The following is a 22,906-nucleotide window of genomic DNA, read 5'->3' on the forward strand; positions in this document are numbered from 1 at the left end:
AACTTTGATACTCGCTGTTTGACGCTTGATAGAATTCACACCCCTTCAGGTGTGTGTGTATTACATGTTTTTATTTTGTTTGTGTAAAGAAGTTTTCAAATGTTATCATGAATTTATATGAGGCTCTTTGTGCTCTCCTGGACAGTGTTTTTGTTGAACTGTGGAGGATGGATAAACACAAACAGGGACATTTGCAATAAAAGGCTGCAACATGGGAAGATATCCTCTTGATTTTAGTAATTTGAACAGTTGAAGCCTCATGTGAGCGACAGAAAAACATCAGATGACATTTTTGCAAAATGAATGCAAAATGAATTACTGTCACCTACACTGAAAGCACAGAATGGGGTCTTCTAATAGACAGTATGAACAGGAGGAATGATTATAGCAAGCAAAACCTGTTTCAATGGTAATATGGGCAGAAATTGTGAACCTACCCTTTAAGCTCCTAGTGGCAGCTAATTTAGCCCCATTTATCAGAACATGTAGCATTACTACACAGTAACTGGTAAATTACATTTTACAGTAAGTTCACTGTGCGTTTTCCCCACACAGCTAAATCCTTCCCAGAGGCCTCATCCCCCAGTCACAGTGTGCCAGGAGGCTTTTGTAAGAGCGCTTCATCCTCCAGTGGGTTTGACTACAGTCAAGACGCTGAGGCAGCCCACATGGCAGCAACAGCCATCCTCAACCTCTCCACCCGCTGCTGGGAGAGACCCGAGAGCCTCAGCACCAAGCCCAGGGAACCCTGCACGAAGGTACACTGGCTTTCAGTCACACTCTGCTTGGGACTCACTAAGATTACAACAGTTCAACTGTGTGGCCTTCTCATGGTCTCTGTTATTTTCATCACTTCACTTGCCCTGACTGTGCATTTGAAACCTTTAGGAGCCGGACATCGAAGTAGACGAGAATGGTACCTTAGACCTCAGCATGAAGAAAAACAAGAGGGAGGGCATGCAGTCTCCAGAGCCCTCATCGTCCTCATCTTCATCCTCTCAACATATTGGAGCCACGTTGTCTCAGGGCCACACTCAGCCAGAGTGGGAGGGGCCACTAGACTTCACCACAGCAGGCAGAGTCAAGGAGGAGGACCATGATGAGGTAGAGTTCAAGCCTTGTTCAATCCCCATTACTGTGGGGAGGAACAAACAGATAGCAGGAGAGGGGGTTACCCCAAATGTTCAAATAGCAACGTTCCATCAAAATCATGCACTGGGTAACGTTTTTTGGGAAATGGTAGATAACAAATACAAGGATCTTAGGTCCCTAAGCAGTGAATGTTACAGCATCGATCTAATTTCTCTTAAGAATGTGTAGATACTTAGTTAATACTGTTATTAGCCAACAGGTTGTTTTTTGTTTGTTTTTGTTTTTTTCAATTCATACCGTTATGCAATATTAGAAAAGCTTTGATAATAAATATTTAAGTGGAAAAACAAAGTCATGCATTGGGTGTTACCTGTATGTGTATATGTTATGGGGTAACCAATATTTTACTTTTCTCCAGGTGGAGTATACAGCTCCCTCATACACTTCATCTGATGGTGAGGACGAGGATCAGGAAAACCTGGAGGACAGGAAGTACCCTGGTGAGGTCACCACCAGCAGCTTCAAGGTCAAGTTTCAGCCCAAAGACAGCAAAAAGGAAATTCTTGTGTAAGTCACAACTCTTAGGATATAATTTACTGTTACTATTCTTTTTCTTTTATCCTTAAACACACCCTATGTCACTTTCGAATAAACTAACCATTCATCACATTTCTGATGTATAAAAATTATGATGAAATATCACTGCTGATTATGGTTTACAGCCCCAAGTGATGAATTCATGTTATGGTCGCTATGGACAAATTAAAGGAAAAACATGAATAAATGTGTGGAGAAACATAATAACTGCAAATGCTTACAAAGGGGCACTGCATGGCACAATCAAGCGATTAACATCCAATCATGCTCTGTGGCATAAAAATGCTGAGCAGGCCCTGTTGATCTGATTTGTTTTGAGATGGCACGCAGAAAAGATCGAGGTACCTTTGAAGGAGGGTAGATTGCTGGGGAACAGATGGGAGGAGCTACAGTCATAAAAACTGCTCCACTGGCTGGTGTTTCAATAGGAACAGTAACTAAAGTGACATCTGCAATTACATCTATCGGGAAGACATCAGTAATGGGGTCAGAAATTGTGGTCTACAATGGTCTACAAAAAGTTCAGATTAGTCATTGTTCACTTTTTCTCAACAACTGTGTGAGTGCATGTGTGGAATACACCAAGAGCATGGTACAGGCCTGGATGCTTGACCCCTCTGTTATGCTGTGGGGGCCATTTTGCTGGCCCACTTGCCCACTTAGAGGGAAGGGTCACTGCAAATCAACACAAAGTTGTTCTGAGTGATCACCTTTCCAACACCAAAACAAATTACTATAACAAATGTACCTATTTACAGGCCAAACTGCACCAACCAACACCAACAGAAGCTCAATTTCCAATAGTTCACAGATAATAATAATAATAATTATTTATTAATTAATACACATTAATTAATTATAATTAATAATACTAAAACAATACTCAAAGATGCTTTACATAATCAAAGAAATTAAAACAATAAAACCATACCGAATAAATGAAAACACAATCAATAAGGGGGCGAGGTTGTGGAGGGATTTAAAGGTGAGGAGAAGCAGTTTATATTGGATGCGGTGAGGGATGGGGAGCCATTGGAGGTTCTGAAGGACATGGGTGATATCGTCATTTGAACAGGTTTGAGTGAGGAGTTGTGCAGCAGAATTTTGGATGTAATGGAGTTTATTGAGGGCTTTGGAGATGGAACAGAAGGGAATGCTGTTACAGTAGTCTAGGTGGGTAGTGACAGAGGCGTGAATGAGGGTTTCAGCAGCTGAAAAACCGAGAGATGTAACAGAGTTGGAAGAATGCAGTTTTGGTTATCTGATTGATGTGGGGTTTGAATGTGAGATTAATGTCGAATATCATACCGAGTTTGCGGATGTGAGGGGAGGGAGACAGGGTGGAGTTATCAATGTTGATGGAAAGTCTGTGTGAGGGATTTGGAGCCAATGATGAGTTCTGAATTGTCACAGTTGAGTTTAAGAAAGGTTTTTTGCATCCAGAGTTTAATTTAAATCAGACAGTTAATAAGAGATGTGTAGGTGGGAGCAGAGATAGTTTTAGTGGAGATGTAAAGTTGAATGTCATCAGCGTAACAGCAGAAATGGAGATTGTGGACGAATGTTGTCACCGAGGGGTAGGAGGTAGAGGATGAAGAGGAGGGGACTAAGCACCGAAACTTGAGGGACACCATGGTACAGGGGGGCGGTGGAGGAGGTGCAGTTATTGATCTTGATGAATTGTTGTTGGTCAGTGAGATAAAATTTAAACTAGGTGAGGGCGTTGCCACTGATGTTGAGGTAGGATTGGAGATGACCAGCTTTTGTTGTGCTGTGGCAGAGACACACAGTTTGACTGCATATCTGAAGCCTACAAGGTCTGCTACCTTTGTTGTTTTTTTCACATTATAATGGAGAGCAAAGTTCCAGCATCATTGTAAACCAGGGGTATTCAATAAAAATTCACTGAGGTCCATTTTGTGAACATTTCCTCAAGTGAAAGTCCGGAACATCATAACGTCTGTGTGATTTTTCAGTACCTTGAAGTAGCATTGTAGTTCCATCAGTGTCCATCTGTGTCTAGTGGGTAAATTGTAGACTGTCAAATAAATACAGTAGAATTCTGGAATATGGCAACAACATTTACTAGTATTTACACTGAACCTGTGGGATTCAAATAAATAATAAAATAAATAAAATAAGAATAAAAAAGAATAAGATAAACAAATATTTTTTTCTTATATCAAATAAAGATGGTATTTTAAAAATGAAGCTTTTGATTTGCTAGTTTTAGAAAAATAAAAAAGAATCCTTTTTACTTTTAAACTTTACTTAAACCATAAAATGTTCTTTTCTCCGTGTGTATAGTATAGTGATAGTCGGGTCTCTCTGTGCGTCTGATTTCACAGATTTAATTGGCTCATTAGCGTCTATTCTGTCCCTTACGCGTGTAACGTCTACGCACAAAACTGACAGATAGCTAACATGCAGTATTCAGAGAAAGTCGAATGCGGGAATAAAGTTGAACTGTTTTACGGAGTCCTTTTTTCTTTTCTTTCCATTCTTTTTTGTAAAACTGAAATAAATACAAAGTATAATGCTTTGGTTACAAACTGTTCAAAATGAATTCACAATGCTTAATATTCTCCATACATATGCTGTGACAATAACCTACATTCAGGTTAGCATGGCATTTTAATGTTATCATATTTAACCTTAACAAATGATCACAAAATAGTTCGTTTTTAACTCTAAACATATGACTTCCAAATTATTTGCAGACATGCACAAAACATGAAAAAAGTGACAAACTTACAAGCACAGGCTCTCCGAGGCACACACGAAAAGGAAAACAGGAGAAGATCTTAATGGCTAACCCTTCTGTCATTCCCCACAAATTTCAAGCCCCAGAAAATACCACTGAGCTGTAAACTTCAGCCTCAGGGTGTAGTCAGAGGTCATCTCAGTAAACTGGCCCTCTTCAGCAGAACTAAAATCAGTAGGTGCTTCAGATCAAATATAAATAAATAGGCAGCTGGAGAACTGCATGGTAAAAGCTGTAGCAGTGAACTGTAAAGCACAAATGGCTTCATACAGAGTTGCATACAGAATTGTCTAATGCAAAAAAACTACACACTATAACTGAGCCAGATGCGCAGTGTGTCATTCATAGTGAAGCACTAGCGTCAAGGCAGTTCAGCGCCAAACTAAACGAGGTTGTGACAGAGGTTGTGAGCATGGTAAATGTGATCAAAACCCAACCCCTGATAGCGCGACTGTTCTCCGCACTTTGTGAGGAAATAGGAGTTGATCATACATCTGTGTTGTTTTCACAGTGAAGCAAAGTGTTGTTGCACATCTTTGAGCTCAGAGCGGAGTTTCGGATCTTTTTGGAGGATGAGCGCATGTATGAGGCTGCCAACTTTTGTGGTCAAATGCATCAATTTTGTAACGTTAACATTATTGCCCACACTAGCCTCTTACCTCTCTATGTGGAGGTTTGTGTTCCGCTGCAATTAACATGCTGACGTTAATCATTATTTTCGCACTATGGTTCCAGGTTACCTTTTTGTCCCGGTCTCCTATCTAATGTTCTTATAATTTAGGCTACATGTAGGCTAGGCTATTAATGATTCCTTTGTTTTTGTGTGGGTGTTATGTTTTGAATGTTTGGTCTTTGTTGTCAATAAAGAAAGGCATTAATAAAGATAGGCATAAAAAACGCAAATTTCCTCCTGTTCGTTGCGCCCCACCTGTCATGTCTCTATTCCCCACCAGTGGGATGCACCCCACACTTTGAGAACCGCGGGCCTAACCGCATGGAGAGAGTTATGCACACTGCACTTCCTGGCTGACTTCTAACCTACAAGTCACATGATCTGAACTAACCAATAGGAAAACATTTGCATTTACCAATATTTTTTACTACAAACTGCAACAAGGTGGAACTAAAGAGTATAAATTACAGCCACAGAATTCGTGCCAAGACACTCCTGGCCTGGTATTAATTAGATACCACTATGTAAATAACGGGGATGAAATGGAATGTCTACAAACAAGATTTCAAAATATCAGTCCTTCGTTGACCTAAGAAGAAATGTTTCCGACACAGGTCTAAGGAACGTCTTGACTGCCCCATGCCTTGCAAGCTCTACTTTTCGGACTCTTACGTCACCAAGGCCATGGACCATTCATTGTGCATGGATTGAGAATCTTTTAGAAGGACGTCATCACCCTCCTTCAGGTTTGTTCGTTCTTCTTGCCATTTGCTCTGGCTAGCTTTGCCAGGTATTAACGCCTCCACCTACTCCAAAAAGTGTCAGCAAGATGCTGCACCTGCAACTATTGTTGTCTGGCGGTCAGATTCCTTGAAATCACCTGGAGCAGGACGGAGAGTACAGACCTTTTGAGTGAGGGTCATGGCTGGTGTCAATAAGAAGACTAGATCATGGTAGTGTTCCAAAAGCAGTTTTGCAGCATGGCTGCAACCTAAAACGATCACAGGGAACTTTTCTTTGAAGTCTAAAGCAGCATGCTTCAGTCGGCCTCCAATCCTTAGAAGGCCACCATGGTCCAGGTGAGGGTTCAGTTTTTTCAGAACAGCTCTTCTGCTCTTGATTATGACTGCTTCCGCTTGCAACAGTTCCTCCACTGTGCGTGGCTTTGTGCAGTGGTGCCATGACCTGCACGTTCTGTCCTGACCATCTGTCGCTTTATGAGACTAGACAATGTGTACAAGAGAAGCTATGGCTCTCATCAGTGACCTCCATTAAGAAAAGCACTCGAAGCGTTGGGATCCTAGATAGGAGCTCTTAGTAGATAGAGTAGTGGGGAGACATGAACCTCCACATCTTTATCTGGGTTGATGAGATCGAACCCCTCCTCCTCATGAGATTGTTCGTCTTGACTGTGTGAAAGGAAAGCAGGTCCTGTGAGCCAGGTGGTGCTGCTCAACAGGGCTGCTGGTACAGAGGGAGTGGTGTGGACTGCAGGGTTATGACTCGTAGAGACTCAAGCCATTGGCTTGAGACCTTCCTGATACACTGCACTCTGTTGCTGACGTACACATAGAAACACCTTTTCTGGTTATGGATAATCAAGACAACCCAACTATCCGTGTATTATCAGGGATGTCCAGTCACTAATTACAATCTCTGCTATCTCTGCAGCTAGAATATCAGCTCCCAATTCCAGTCTGGGGATGGTATGAGCTGTTTGTGGAGCTAGCTTTGCTTTACCAAGCACAAATCCGGTATGACATGCTCCTTCGCTATCAATGACGCGCAGAGGGCCACCTCAGCATGGTCCAGATCAAAGAATGTCTTCATGAAGGTCACAAAGTGACTCTTCATCTCAGGCTTCTTCTCCATTGTGCGTAGAAGGGAAGTTAGGCATGTTAAAGCCTGGTCTTTATTGTTGGGGAGCCGTTGGCGTGGTGTTTTGAATGGGAATGGCGCCACCCAACTGTTGCTGTCGTCCATGACCATCTCTCAGTCCATGATTTCCAAAAATGTTCTGTCTTCAATTGATAGCCTAACTGTGTCATCATCCACAGATCTTTCAAAGATGGTTGATATGGCATAGCTGTCGAAGATGAGAGTGTCAAATGCAGGAGAAACCTCAGATGAAGGTCTGATGCTGAACTTCTCCTTGACACACAACTGGTGGGACACGAAGGAAGAAGAACGTCTATTGTCAAGTACATGGCTGTGTTAAGTACTTAAAGCTGCAGACTTATGCACTGAGCCCAGGCAGGCATCTCCTACCATAACCCAACCTAGATTGAGTATCTGTGCATAGGGGGTGTTGTTGGGTCCATTCCATTCCAGTCCATTGATCCCGTACTTTGTGGAGTTGAAGGATGTCCTGACCCAGGAGAAGAAGAATCTGGGCTTCTGGCTCCAGTGAAGGAATGTGATGAGCTTGAGGTGAGCATGCTACTGTGCTGCCTCAGGAGTTGGTATTTCGGCCCTGTCATCTGGCAGGTTGTTACATTCAATCAGAGTAGGAAGTTTCACCTTTGTCCCTCCCTCTAAGGACTCCACCATCAAACCCGTAGCCCTTCTCCCTGTGGTCTCATAGCACAGGTACGTAGGGTGTATGCTGAGCTTTCTCCCTTAACGTTCAACAGGTTGAAGAACTCAGTTCTGGCAAGCAAATGGTTGATCTTGTCATCTAGGATCACATAGAGCTTGATCGCTTTGTCTGGGCGGCCATCTGGGTAAACCTTACTGCACTTCAGTGCACTTGGAAGTAACAGTAGGTTGGGGTGACTTGGTTTCTACCTCCCCGCCATGCTCAGTTGAGGTTAGAGGGGGTGGTCCTGGATGAAGGGCTGCAATGTGAGCGTTACTGTCACATTTCTTACATTTCATGGCTGCCTTGCAGTTTTTGTCTGCCATTTTCTTTTATGAAGGTCTTACGCTCGTCAGGAGGTTTGCTCCTAAAACCCCTATAGTGCCTGAGAGGATGTGGTTTCGACATCTTCCAAACCAGTACTTGAACTGCTTGTCTGACTTGAAGTATCTGGCAAGACCTCTGTCTTGTGGGTGTAGACTAAGCTTTTTGGCTGCTCCAGTTTTGGAACTTTGGTTTCCTGATGAAAGAGCAACGCTTGGGTCGTTGCGTGTCCGCGCATCTCTGCAGACAAAGTCACAGAAAAACGAGACTGGAGGAAAGGCAACATGATGAACTGGGATGTATTGGGAACCTTAAGCCATCCACTTCTCTTGAAGACTATAAGGTTACTTGTCAATGATGGGCACTACACCAAGGGCGGTTTCAAGGTAGGTTAGTCCAGATAAGTAACCTTCATATTTGGCAGACTCAACCTCCTGTAGGAGATCTCCAAGCTCTCGAAGTTATATTGCATCTATGGTACCAATCTTTGGAAAGTTGTCAATCCTGTCAAACAGAGACTTTTCAACAACCTCTGGTGACCATAGCAGTCTTCAAGGCACTCCCAAGCCTTATGCAGGCCTGTAGTTGGCCACCTGCGTGGCTCAAATCCTTCTCACATAATGCCCAGACTGTTCTCCCAATCATTTTGACAGACGGTCTAGCTGCTCACTAGATGATAGTTGCAATCCTTCTATGGCATTTACAAATGGTGACTTCCACGCCCAATAGTTCTCAGGACGATCATCAAACTTAGTGAGTCCTGATGTAATAAGCTCACGGTGTGCTAAGTATCTGGCAACATAACTCATGTTAGTGTCATTGTTTGGCGGTGGCTGTGTCGCAATCCTAATAGGTGAGGGAGTGAATGGCAGTGCTGCAGAGTTGTGAGGGGATCACTTGTGTTGACTTCTGAGGCTGCTGTGTTGTATTATCAAGCTTTTCGAGAACATCTCGCAAAAGAGCATCTCGCAGTGCTGCCTCAATGGTGTTTCAGGCCTGCGTGCATGGACGATGGGCTCCGTAGATGGTTGATATGGTTTAACCCCTGCAGGAGTTGTCGATCCCAGCTGAAACTGTCACTGGATTTAGTCACGAATGCGATCAGAGACGTTGCTTACATCTGAATACCTCTCTCCACATTTGCTTTCTGCTGCTGCCTCTAACACTTTTGTCTCAGCGATAGCTCCAGCTAGTTCCACTTCATGCTTTAAAGCTTCTAGAGTAGCTTCCATACGAGCCTCTTCCACTTTCAATTGAGCCTTTTCAGTCTTAACTTCGGCTTCCTTCTTGAGGAATTCAGCTCTGGCTCGGGTGGCCTCCAGTTTAGCATGGGCCTTAGCAGCAGCAACGCTAGCTGATGATCATCTTGATCCACTTGTTAGACAATAGGCTACAGATCTCGTCTCCAATGCCTGGCTTTGCTCTGTGTTAGGAGAATTTTCTCAAAGATGCACAGAGTCGTTGGAATCAAGTCAATGTAAGCTTTATTTGCTTGCAGCAAGGAGACAAGTCATGCACAGCGGTACAGAGTTGTCTAAAATCTAAACTCTAACACACAAGTATTTATAGCAGTTTGATGATTACATAAAGTTTCCATGAACTCTTCACCTTTCAGTGTCTCTTAAAACATATATGCTTCAACAGGATGCGGTTTTCACAGTTACCTATGTGGTTAAGCAGGCACAATTTTCTTTCTTAAGATATAATAACTGCTTAGCACACAAACATAATTTTTCTAACATTTCCCTCCTGTTTATACTTGAGAAAAGGCTTGATTATAAAACATATCATTCATACATCATCTTCGTGTCTTGTATTTCTTCAAAAAACATCATCATTTAACACTGCACTTGATTTTCATTAAATGAGTAATACGGAATTCACTCAGACACATCAAGGTTATTGTCTTTACACCATGTCGTCTTCGTTTTCTTCATCTTCATCTTGGACTAGCTGATACATTGTCTTCGTCAATACTGTGTCTATCAGCCTTTGTATGACTCCTCTTAGGCATGGAATGCAACAACATCCGCAGGTGACTAGGATTGCTGCTATAATAGAGAGTGAGATCAATAAGAAAGAGATTAGTCCGCTCCACTGGCCGAACCAGTTCTCCATCATTCTGGTGAATGGATCATCAAAGCCAGAGTTCTCAGCAAGTTCTTCTGATAGAGATGTCAGTCCTTCCAGGGCCTTGGTGATACTGCTATCTGGGGATAAAGGTGCAACAAAATGTTTTTCAAACATTTTACATACTCCTATTTCTCAGTTAGTAACATTTCCAAAGACATTCTATTTTGCCATGCCATCAGTGAAGTTGCTCCTAACTGCCCATGTATTCCTTTGAACGCATCTCTAGTGTAATTTATAAACCTTTGTTGGTTATAATAAATGTAGTTTATCCAATCCACATTTTTATTTATCGTTGCCCACCAGAAAAGCAAGGATTCAAATCCTGCCGCCACTTGATTTCTCGCCTTAAACTTGTCAGGGACCCCTCGTGGGTCTATGTAGACTCTGCTGTCAAATGATCCCTCGGGTGTTGCTTCTCGCTTAGCTCGCGGGTGACTTGTCTGAGTTGGAATTCCTATTATAACTTGTCTCATCATCATCACTTGGGTACATGTTCCAGACCAATTAGTGGGCAGTGTCTGTCTAAGCGGTCCACCGCATTTCCACCAAATGTCAGACAAGTCCACGGTTTGTTTGATCAGGGGTGCGGGATCGGGTGGGTAATTGCAACGAGTATATGCTGTACAGTTGGTACCATTCACCATGACAGCAGAGCTGTTGATTAGTATCCATGTTCTGTGAAATCATTTGAATTAACCTACTTGGTGGGCATTACTCGTAATGTTCCGTGAGTAGCATTCGAATTTGCAATCACATAGGGCGGTTTATCAGGGTTTGGAACTTGGACAAGTTTGGTTTGTATAGAGACTGCTACCAAGGTAGTGTATGCAACTTATATATACCTCTCCGTGAAATCATCAGTGGCGTTAGATGTGTCGTTACACACACATGCTGTCCCTTGTGGACATGTTTGGTTACAGTCCCCATATTTGTCCATTTGGTCATAATAGAACTTTGAACAGGTTTCTGAGGAATATCGGAGAGGTATCATCATCATTGAGGGCCGGGGTTCTGCACAAGCTTCACATGAGCTATTTGTTAGAGATCTTGTTGTGTAATTTAGGCTAGCCAGCCATAGGTTTTGGTATGGATCCTGGGAGGTTTCATTAAATATGTATTTCTGTATTTCTTTAGACTCTATTTCACGTTTTTGTCTTTGATGGTTCTGCTTTACTGGGGAACTAGTGCTATTAACATCATTTTGTTCCCTTTTTGTTTGTGCTTCATACCATAGTATGGGGAAGACTACAATGAGAGTTATTAACAGCAGACTACAGAGTGTTCCTCTGAGTCCACAGAGTCCTGGCTTTCTGAAGGGATGCCAGGGTCTGTGTTTTTTCCATCTCAATTGCTCTACTGTCCCTTCCTTGGTTTGAGTCTACACCCTAATGTTCCTTTCCAACAGTTGGTTTCTTCATTGAGTTTGAGGTGAGTCCCTTCCTTGTTGAGGAGACCCCCCTTTGTAATCAGACTTGGCCTTCAGGAACTGTGGTGACCAGCTAATCTTTCCCTAGGTATTTTATGGAAGTGGTTTTACTAATTTGCAATGTGAGAGGTGTATCCAGGATGTTCTCTCTGTTATTTAACTGCTGTTGGTGTATTGAGCAGTACCTGATATGGACCTTCCCACCTTGGGTTGGACCAGTTTTTTCTTTTGATGACTTTTGTCAGGATCCAGTCTCCAGGCTTTACTGCTACGTGTGGGACATCTGTAGGCTCATCAGGAAGAGAATTAGTAGAAGAAATCTCTGTACTTGTCAGCATTTTCACCATATAGTTTGCCAATGTTTGTTCTGCTTGTTCATCTATTCTTTTAAATGGTTTAAGTTGTGGTATTGTATAGGGTCTTCCATACATTATTTCGAAGGGTGTTAGTCCTGCTGAGGTTGGAGTTATGTGCACGTTGAGGACTACTAAGGGTAGACATTATACCCAGTTTTCCCCTGTTTCTTCCATAGTTTTCTTCAGTTTGTTTTTTAGTATTCCATTATGTCTCTCTACTAACCCTGCAGATTGGGGGTGGTAGGCACAATGGTTTATTAAGTGTATCTTTAGGTTTTGTGCTATCAGTGATATTATATCGTTCACAAAATGGGTGCCATTGTCACTGTTTATTTTTTCAGGTATACCAGATCTCGGGATGATTTCTTTTACCAATGCTTTTGCTACTGCCAATGCATCAGGACTGGCACATGGAAAAACTTCTATCCATTTAGTGAACATGTCAATGATTACAAGACAGTATTTCTTGCCTTCACATTTGTTCAATTCAATGAAAGCCATGCATATGTGCTGAAATGGGAATTGAGGCTTGGGAAATTGCCTCCTCTTTGGTCTTAGATTTCCGTGTGCATTGTATTTTGCACAGATGGAAGGCTGAACAAATTTTTTTTGAATAGTTAGTAAAGCCATATACTATAAATACCCTCTGTATGGTTGCTACCATCCTTCCTGTTTGAGATATGACTAGGGCCATGGCTCAATACTGCAGCATATCTAAAAAGGTTATTTGGTCAAATTGGTTTACCCTCTGGGCATATGTATATTTTGTTGTTTTGCTCCTTTATTTTCCCACTTTTGTTTTCCTGGTTGTGGAGATGCCTTTTGCATGTCTCTTAAGACATCTTGATCAATGTAGGTAGGTGTTTTGTCTAATGTTAGTACTTAATTAGTAGCTTCATTCTTTGCTGCTGCGTCTGCTTTTGCATTTCCTTTTGAGATAGGATCATCTTTCCTTGTGTGCGCTGCACATTTACAGATTGCCACCTTTTTTGGGAGTTGAACTGCTTCTAGGGAGATGATTAACTCTTTATGGTTAATATCTTTTCCTGTAGAAGTGATCATTTCCATGTTCTTCCATTGCTGGGCAAAGTCGTGTATGGTTGAGAACGCATATTGGCTGTCTGTATAGATGGTTACTATTTACCCTTTGGCTAATTTACATTCTTCTGTCAATGCTACAAGTTCTGCTGCTTGAGCTGAGTAATGCTTTGGCAGTGGCTTAGCCACTAGGGTTTCTGTTTTGGTAACTACAGCAAAACCTGTGGAGTTAGTACCATCTGGATTTTTCCGGCTGGAACCATCTACAAACATGGTTATTTCACTATCGGGATGTGGTGTGTCTCTTAAATCGGGTCTTGGTAATACTCTTTTGGCTATCTCTGCTAAACAGCCATGTGGGTCTCCATCGATTTGTACAGGCAGTAAAGTGGATGGGTTAAGAGTAGTACATTGTTTAATGGTTAGGTGTGGCTGTGATAATAGCACTGTCATACATGAGAGATGTCTGAATGGTGATAAATAAGAGATTTTATTTTGCAGTAAGATTACTGAGACTGCATGGGGTACTTTTTGTACTAGATAGATAGATAGATAGATAGATAGATAGATAGATAGATAGATAGATAGATAGATAGATAGATAGATAGATAGATAGATAGATAGATAGATGTAAACATTATTGATCCCCTTGGGGAAATTTAGGGTCCAGCAGCTTAATACACAAAGACATCAAAGAACAATATACAACAACATTAAATACAAAATACAAAATAATATACAAAATACTGAATACTGAATAAGAAGAAAAACTAAATACTAAATACTAAAAACTAAAATACTAAAATAAGAACAACAAGGTCTGAGGATGAGGCTGTATGATAAAGTGCAGGAATAAAATAAAAATAAACCTAAAAATATAGTGCAATATACAATTTAAAGTGAATTTAGTGAATATACTTTTTACAATTTAAATTTACAATTTTTAGTGAATGTAGTCCAGGCTGTGGCTGTGAGGGTCCTTTTATTGCCAGATTGTACAGTTGTACGGCCCTGGGGACAAATGAGTTACTCAGTCTGTCAGCATGACAGTGAGCGTAGTCTCCAGCTGATCATGCTCTTCTGCTGGATGATGCTGTTGTGAAGTGGATGACCTTCATTGTCCATGATGGTGAGCAGTTTGTTCAGGGTCCTTTTGTCTGTTACTGAAGTGAATCTCTCCAGTTCAGCTCCCACAACAGAGCCAGCTTTCTTTACCAGCCTATCCAGTCGCCCGGCATCCCTCTTCTTAGTGCTTCCTCCCCAGCACACCACCGCATATAAGAGGACGCTGGCGACCACAGAATGGTAAAACATCCCGAGGAGTTTGCTTCATACGTTGAAGGACTGCAGCCTCCTCAGGAAGTACAGCCGGCTCTGTCCTTTTTTGTAGATGGTGTCAGTATTGGCTGACCAGTCAAGTTTATTGTCCTGATGTACCCCCAGGTACTTATATGTGCTTGCCACCTCCACATTGACTCCCTCAATGGAGACTGGTAGCAGCGCGGGCTTAGACCTACGGAAATCCACCACCATCTCCTTGGTCTTAGCAGTGTTAAGTTGTAGGTGGTTGAGTTTGCACCATTGCACAAAGTCCTCCACCAGGCTCCTGTACTCCCCCTCCTGCCTATCTCTGATACACCCCACAATTGCAGTGTCGTCTGAAAACTTCTGCATGTGGCATGACTCTTTGTTGTAGCCGAAGTCAGACGTGTACAGAGTGAACAGGACAGGAGAGAGCACAGTTCCCTGCAGAGCTGGGGACTCGGACTCGCGACTCGGACTCGAGTTGCACTTAAGTCTCACTAAACTTTGACTTCAGACTCGACTTGGACTCGACCTCAAAAGACTTCAGACTTGACTTCGACTCGAGGCTCGCGAACAACCTTTATTTCATGTTATTATTATTATTCTCATTATTTATCTGTCATTCATCTTTTTGTATGATCTCTGGCTCTGAGCTAGATGTAAACACCAACGTCATGCCACGCGCATGCGCCATGTGTGAAGCGCGCATCTTCAGTATCAGACATTGACAATGGCGAGTGCGACAAGTTCAGCAGGAGTGCCTCAGATCATTACGTTTGGATACAATGCCTTCACACTCCCGTTTTTCCCTGGTTCTCCCATATTTCGAACCCATCTCCCGCCGCCCTCCCGTCATTTCTCCCGTAATTGACAAGCCCCAAATTTGTTTGTTAATAATAATAAAAAGCGCACAATAGCAAAGGTTTTATTTTGAAAGCTCAGACAGGAAACCACCGCAACTCCGTTATTTAGTGCCACTAACTTAGTGGCTCCGCTACTAATTATTAAAAAACACAACGTTGCGTTAACTATGGTCATTTTATATATATATATATATTTTATAATATCCCCACACATTCCCTGCTGTGTGTTGTGTTAAGCAGCAGATAAAAGGTGTGTTTGTACCACAGTGTTAAACTGCAGTGTTTCTGTGATGTTCATGTTTTGTTCATTTTGTTATATTTTACAACATTGTTAAAATAATTATTTTTTGTTGAAGAAAATACAGTTATGGAATTGAAATAATTCTTATTGTATGTTTCTTCACATCACATTGCAGTAGATTCTCTATAGTGAACCTACAATTGATACATTTTCATACTGTCCTATATCAAGGTCTAGGTCAAGGTAATAGCCGAAGGTAGATTTGGTAACAGTTTCAGGAGAGGACATCTCTACATACAAACAGATACTTACATACAAACTTCAGTGACAGCAGACAGTTAAAACACCACAAAAACAGACATGGGCAGGTGCTCGCAAGGCTAACTGATCAGGATGAAGGATTGTACAGCTCTAAGGTCAGAATTTGAATTTGATTTAGTGTTGGCGAGAGACTTGAGACTTGACTCGGACTCTTGACCAGAGACTTGAGACTTGACTTGGATTTGACCCTCAAAGACTTGAGACTTGACTTGGACTCTAGCTCAAAGACTTGAGACTTGACTTGGACTCTAGCTCAAAGACTTGAGACTTGACTTGGACTTGTAAAAAATGACTTGTAAACAGCTCTGGTTCCCTGTGGTGCTCCGGTGCTGCATACCACAGTGTCAGAGAGGCAGTCCTTTAGTCTGACGAACTGTGGCCGCCCTGTCAGGTAGTCAGTAATCCAGGATACCAGGTGAGCATCCACACCCATCTGCAAGAGCTTGTCTCCTAGCATGAGGGGTTGAATGGTGTTGAAAGCGCTGGAAAAATCAAAGAACATGATTCTTACAGCGCTTTTCCCTTTGTCCAGGTGTGAATGGGTCCTGTGCAGTAGATATGTGATGGCATCGTCCACTCCAACCTTCTCCTGGAATGCAAACTGTAGTGGGTCTAGTGAGTGTTTCACCTGGGGTCTGAGTATGTGCAGAAGCAGTCTCTCCATAGTTTTCACACATAAGTGTGATGTGAGGGCTACCAGCCGGAAGTCATTGAGTTCACTTGGGTGTGGCTTCTTTGGGACAGGGATAAGACATGATGTCTTCCACAGTGTTGGGGCCCTACTAAGACGTAGACTCACGTCAAATATGTACTTAAGTGGCTCTCCTAGTTCGGCCGCGCAGGACCTGAACATTCTGGGACTCACTTTGTCCGGACCCGCTGCCTTCCTGGGATTAAGTCTCTTCAGTCCAGCTCTGACTTGGTCTGCCGTGATTGTAGGGGGGAGGGGCGGGTTGGGAGGGAGGGGGGTGTGTGAGAGAGGGGATAGGTGGGATGGGTGCTGAATGGATCTGCACGCCAACAGAGACTGGAGAGGGGGTGGGGTAGGCCGCCGCAGCTGGGCAGTCGAACCGGTTGTAGAACTTATTCAGCTCATTTGCCCTGTCCCGACCTCCTTCAATGCATCTGCTGCTCTTCCTCATGCCAATCATCGTCTTCATCCCATCCCACACCTCTCGCACGTTGTTCTGCTGCAACTTCCTCTCTACCTTCCTTCTGTATTCATCCCTTGCCTCTTTCAGCTTGACTTTGAGTTCACCCTGTACCTGCTTCAGCTTTGTCAGGTCCCCCTCCTTAAACGCCTTCTTTTTCCTATTGAGGAGGGCCTTGACATCGCTGGTTATCCAAGGCTTGTTGTTAGGAAAAATGCAAACAGTTTTTGTGGGAACTACAATGTCCTCACAGAAGTTCAGGTAGTCAGAAAAGCAGTGTGTGAGCCCATCAATGTCCTCACCATATGATTGTTCGAAAATGTTCCAGTCGGTTGTATCCAAGCAGTCCCTTATGGCCTCGTCCGCCTCGGGGGAATACTTCCTGAAGGTGCGTGTTGTGGTTGGTTCTCTCCGAACGCGTAGAGTGTACAGTGGTTGTAGGGAGACCAGATTGTGATCAGATTTCCCCAGTGGTGGTAGTGCTGTGGCAGTGTAAGCATCCTTAATGTTGGCAAACAGAAGATCAATTGTTCTGCTCTGTCGTGTGGGGCAGTTAACAAACTGGTAAAAGGCGGGCAGTGTTTGAGTCCAATGTGACATGATTAAAATCCCCTGATATGGCAATGAAAGCATCAGGGTGCTGAGCCTGGAGTCTCGCGATATTTGAGTGGATGACGTCACACGCGATTTCAGCCTTAGCTCGAGGCTGTATGTACACACAGACGATGATGGCGTTTGTGAACTCTCTCGGCAAGTAATACGGACGTAAACTCACCGCTAGCAGTTCAACCTGGGCAGCAGATAATGTCCTTCACCGTAATATGTCCGATGTTACACCATCTGTTGTTGATGTAAAGTACTTTGCTTTTTCCACTCAAACTCGGGTCTCTGTCTCGCCCTCACAAGTGAGAAACCGGGAAGCTCAATGTTGGCATCTGGTGTGTTATTGTTCAGCCACGTCTCCGTAAGAACCATCAAGCTGCATTCCCTGTACAGTTTAACGTTCCTCACCAGAGATTCCAGTTCGTCAGTTTTGTTTGTGAGTGAATTAATGTTACCAATCACACATGAAGGAATGGACGGTTTATACTTCCACCGCTTCGCCAGGACCCTTGCCTTAAATTTAGCCCCCGCTCTGCAGTCTCGGTAGGGACGTCTCATCTCCTTCGGTATGCTGTTAACGTAAGTGTTGTCTGTAGTTCCCTTTGTTCTCAGCTCAAGTAACTGATTCCTCAGGTAAATCCACCTTGTGCTGTTACTTTCCTGCGGAGTGGTATCCATATCCATAGGATATAACATGTCTGGTTTGCAAGCGGAAAAATAGTTGAAAAAGTAAATTTAAAAAAGTAGTTAAAAGACAAACAAAGACGTAAACAACGAGAGCTACTGGGAGGCCGCCCGCTCACGCTGGCGCCGGATGATAGTGGATGGAACAGTACTATAGATGCTGAAGATAGTATCGCCATAGAGGCTGCTACTACAGCTTGTACATATGCTGGTAGGGCTCTGGCTACATAATATAATTTTGAGGAATAATAGGCCAATGGTCTGTTTTTCCCTCCATGGCCTTAGGTAAGAACTGAGGTCAGGAATCCTTCTTTACAATAAACAGTTTGAGTAAAGGGTTTAGAATAGTCAGGTAGCCCTAATACTGCTGAACTCACCAATAACCATCTTCAGCTTCTATTGTCCATGCTAGTGGATCAGAGGCTGCCATTGGCGTATCATAAATTAGTGCTGTCAAGGGCGCTGTAACAGCAGCCTAATTTGATATCCAGCTTCTGCAAAAATTGGTCATCCCTAAGAATGACATCATCTGTGTCTTTGTCCTAGGTTTAGGTGCTTGTAGTATAGCAGTTTTCCTATTTTCATCTAGGTGTTTTCTTTCATGAGATAGGTTATAACCTAAGTACTTGACTGTGGTTTGCCAAAGTTGTAATTTATTTTTACTGACTTTGTGACCTTGTTCAGCTAGAAACCTCAATAATTCTACTGTGTCTGCTTCACAATCTTCTTGTTTTTCTGCTGCCAATAGAATATCATCTACGTTTAACAGAATTTGACTTCCCCTTGGGGGAGTGAATTTTGCTAGATTAGTTGACATTACTTGGGAGACTCACAGTAGCCTTGTGGGATCCTAGTGTATGTGTACCTTTTCATCTAATAGGTAAATGCAAACCAGAACTGACTATCTGGATGAACAGGTACTGATAAAAACGCATTGCTAATGTCTACTACAGAAAATAATTTATTTTCTGGCTTAAGATCATTAAGGAGAGTGTGTGGGTCGGGGACCGTGGGGGCCCGTGGTACCACAGTTTTGTTTACTGCTGCAGGTCTTGAACCATTCTCCAGCCTACTGATGGTGGAGCCTTTTTTTTACAGGAAACAGTGGGGTGTTACAGGGTGAATCTGGGCATTCAATGATCACTACTGCCTTTAGTAAATCTTGAATAATAATTTGAATTCCTTCTCTTTCAACAATTTAGCACATGTTTCTGTGGTTAGTTTCCCATTAAACCCAAATTTCTCTTTCCATCTTCCTAAGTATTTCACATTGTTGAAAGTTGAACTGTTTTACTGAGTCCTTTTTACTCTTCTTTCCATTCCTTTTTTGTAAAACTGAAATAAATACAACGTATAATGCTTTGGCTACAAACTGTTGCAAAATTAATTCACAATGCTTAATATTCAGGAGAAAATCTTTTAGGCTAACCATATGGAGAGAGTTATGCACACTGCACTTCCTGGCTGACTTCTAACTTACAAGTCACATGATCTGAACTAACGAATAGGAAAACACTTTGCATTTAGCAATGTTTTTTACTACAAACTGCCACAAGGTGGAACTAAAGAGTATAAATTAAGGCCACAGAATGCGTGCCATGACAGCGTCACATGAGAAGATTGGCTATGCATAGTGGTCTGTGAGTTTCCGATGGCAGCCCCACTTTTACTGTTATAGCTTGAGAAACTGCGCCCCTTAAAATAGAAACACTTGGACAAAATTTTGCAATCCTCAATATTTCAGCAGTTAAAGGTCCGGATAGGACAGCATCTGCGTCTGGATCTGGACTGGGGTCTGCCTATTATTGACCTCTGTTATAGACTATAATAAAGAGAGACAAACCTAAAGAAATCACCTCTGGGTGTCATTCTGCTCCAATTTATAGTGCATCAGTCCATGGTGAGAGAGAAGGAAAGCTGCAATAACATAAATAAATATAAATAAATAAAGCCAAGTGTCATGCCTTTGTTTTGAAGTTTTACTGGAAATGTCAGACTGGATGCAGATTTTCTTGTGCAGTATAGTTTAGGCGAAGGATTTTGATTCACTGTCAGCATTTCTATCGTTCATCAAATCGCTCTGAAAGTGATCTCAATGATATCTTTCACCACTGTCGTCATTATCATTGTGTTGTGGACTCCGCCATCCATTTGAATTAAAACAAATTTTAAAACTACAGTATATTTATTCTTATCGTTATAGTTGTAGTTCTTGATGTGGACGCCCCTTTATCCCATGATGAAACATTTCTATCCTGATGGGAGTGGTCTCTTCCAAAATGAGAGTGCACCTATCCATGGGGCACAAGGGGTCACTAAATGCTTTGATGAGTATGAAAATGAGTATGTGAATCATATGGTATAGCCTTCAAAGTCACCAGATGTCATCCCAACTGAACACCTATGGAAGATTTTGGACTGACGTGTTTGACACGCGTTCTCCACTACAATGGTATTCATCTCTCCAGAAGAGTTTTAGAATCAATGCCAAGGTGCATTGAAGCTGTTTTGGCGGTAAGTGGTTGCCCAACACCTTACTAAGACAATTTATGTTGGTTTTTCCTTTAATTTGTCCCTCGTCTGTATATTATAATGCATCTGGCTCCTAAAATCTGGTTGGAGTTCAAATGGGACATGCATGTATCAACTATCACAATCAATCTATCAAATGAAGAAGCAAACAAGAACACTGAAGATATTTCTATTTAAGCTTCATGCTGTGTTTGTGTCATACTAGAGTTACCTTAATGTCCAGTTTTCATTTTGTGAATACTATTCACAACAACATCCAAGTCATGTTTTATGTAAACTCCAGTATATTTGGCTTATAATATAATATAATATAATATAATAAGACAGAAAGGTCTTAAAATTGACTGTACTTATATAGTGCTTTTCTAGTCTTTTTGACCACTCAAAGCGCTTTAACGCTACATGTCACATTCACACAAACATTTATACACTGATGGCAGGGGACACCATGCAGGGTGCCAACCTGCTCATCATGAGGATCTAACATTCACTCGCACATTCATACAACATTGGCGCAGCCATCAGAAGCAATTTAGGGTTAAGTATATTGCCTAAGGACACGTGGACATGTGGACTGGAGGAGCTGTGAATCGAACCACAGACCTTCTGATCGATTGACGCTGCTCTAAGTTCTGAGCCTCACCCACCCCAAACAAACATGCATCCTGTTAGTCAAAGTCCATTATTTAAGGTCTGCTCACCTAAATATAATGGATAAAATGTTATATTTGTAAATGAGGATTGCATTGACTCATTTGGAAACATTTTCTCTCTTAAGCCTCAAACATGGAAATCATTCCAATCTGCACCATCCATCCCATCCGATACGAACACATTGCATGAATCTCAGAGTTTCCACAATGGCACACCAGAAAAAGTGAAATTAAATATAAAAAAACGAAATTATTGCGTAATGAAACAAGTCAAAAGTGATACTGTAGTGTTTTTTGGCAAGTCCCTGGCATATGTCCCTGTTCTATGGCAATGAACTGATCTGCAATTGTGTCTTGGCTCAAGATGTCCCACCCCAGGCTGTGATGGTAGTGGACACATCACTGGCAACTACGCATCTCATCGCAGGTAAGACCTGTACTCTGACTTGCAAACTTTTTTTTGTGCTTTCCAATTTAAATTGTGGTTGCGCTAACAGGTAATTTTCTTCTAGGTTAAAGTGTGATGTTTTCAATGTAGTTTGGATTTCCAGTGAATCAAATTTTTGTGACCACTATTTTCCAGTTTGAGAATTTCTTGGTGGAAATAATAGAAACTGGCTCTCACAAAAAAGTATCCCACTTCAAATCTGGTAGCAGCCTGTGAAAATGTAGCTGAGCATGATGCAGTGCTGGCTCAGAAAGGTATGGCGTCCTGCCTGTCAAGATTTCTGTCCAAATGAGTACCACTACTTGTCACCAATTAGATTTAATATGGTAGTAGCAGTTATTGTAAATGTTGGGCAAAAAAGCTAGCTTTCTGTTCAAACATGCCGTGTGCAGCTGTGTTAAGTACAATATGTTGGAAACTTGAAAAATGATGGACAAGAGTGTTGCTTTTGTTCTCTCATTTTTAACGCCATTAAAATGCATAAGGAGACTGAGCAAAATAAGTAAATATTGCAGCAAATAAATCTGAATGTATGTGGTCCTACAAAGGTTGGTTTCGGGCCCTACACTTTTCAAGTTATATATGAACAATATTTTGGAAGTATCAGTTACATTGAGGTTTATTTTGATTTGATTTAAAAATACTTTAGGATAATGTAGATAAAAATAAATGTTTAAGCTTCAGAGGTGGTTGGATGTAAAACCAAAGGTATTGTTTCGCAGAATCAAAAAGCAGGATGGATATGATATATTGATGATATTATAATATACAGATGTTGAAAGAGAAAGAAATAGATGTTTTAATATATTTCAGTCAATCAATCAATCTTTATTTATATAGCGCCAAATCACAACAAAAGTCATCTCAAGGCACTTCACATATAGAGCAGGTCTAGGCCATACTCTCTCCAACATTCCACATGAGCAAGCATTTGGCAACAGTGGCAAGGAAAAACTATGTTTTAACGGGAAGAAACCTCAGGCAGAATCAGGCTCTGAGTGGGCAGCCATCTGCCTTGACCAGTCGGGGTTGAAAGAGAGAGAGAGAAGGAGAGGGGGAGATGGAGAAAATAAAGAGGAAAGAGAGAGAAAGGAGAGGAGATAGAAGCACATTCAAAAACAACA

General features: G+C 42.0%; 1 protein-coding gene across 1 annotated transcript in view; it reads left to right on the plus strand.

Moving 5' to 3' along the window:
* Positions 1-22,906, plus strand: part of myt1a (myelin transcription factor 1a) — a 60,969-nt gene that overhangs the window by 16,995 nt on the left and 21,068 nt on the right. Inside the window, exons 10-13 of the mRNA XM_062427901.1 lie at positions 556-758; positions 889-1,104; positions 1,511-1,659; positions 21,699-21,761. Of these exons, the coding sequence (XP_062283885.1) occupies positions 556-758; positions 889-1,104; positions 1,511-1,659; positions 21,699-21,761 (631 nt within the window). The remainder of the gene's footprint in view (positions 1-555; positions 759-888; positions 1,105-1,510; positions 1,660-21,698; positions 21,762-22,906) is intronic.

The sequence above is a fragment of the Scomber scombrus genome, chromosome 10 (genome assembly GCF_963691925.1).
Source record: "Scomber scombrus chromosome 10, fScoSco1.1, whole genome shotgun sequence".
In the NCBI taxonomy this organism is placed as follows: Eukaryota; Metazoa; Chordata; class Actinopteri; order Scombriformes; family Scombridae; genus Scomber; species Scomber scombrus.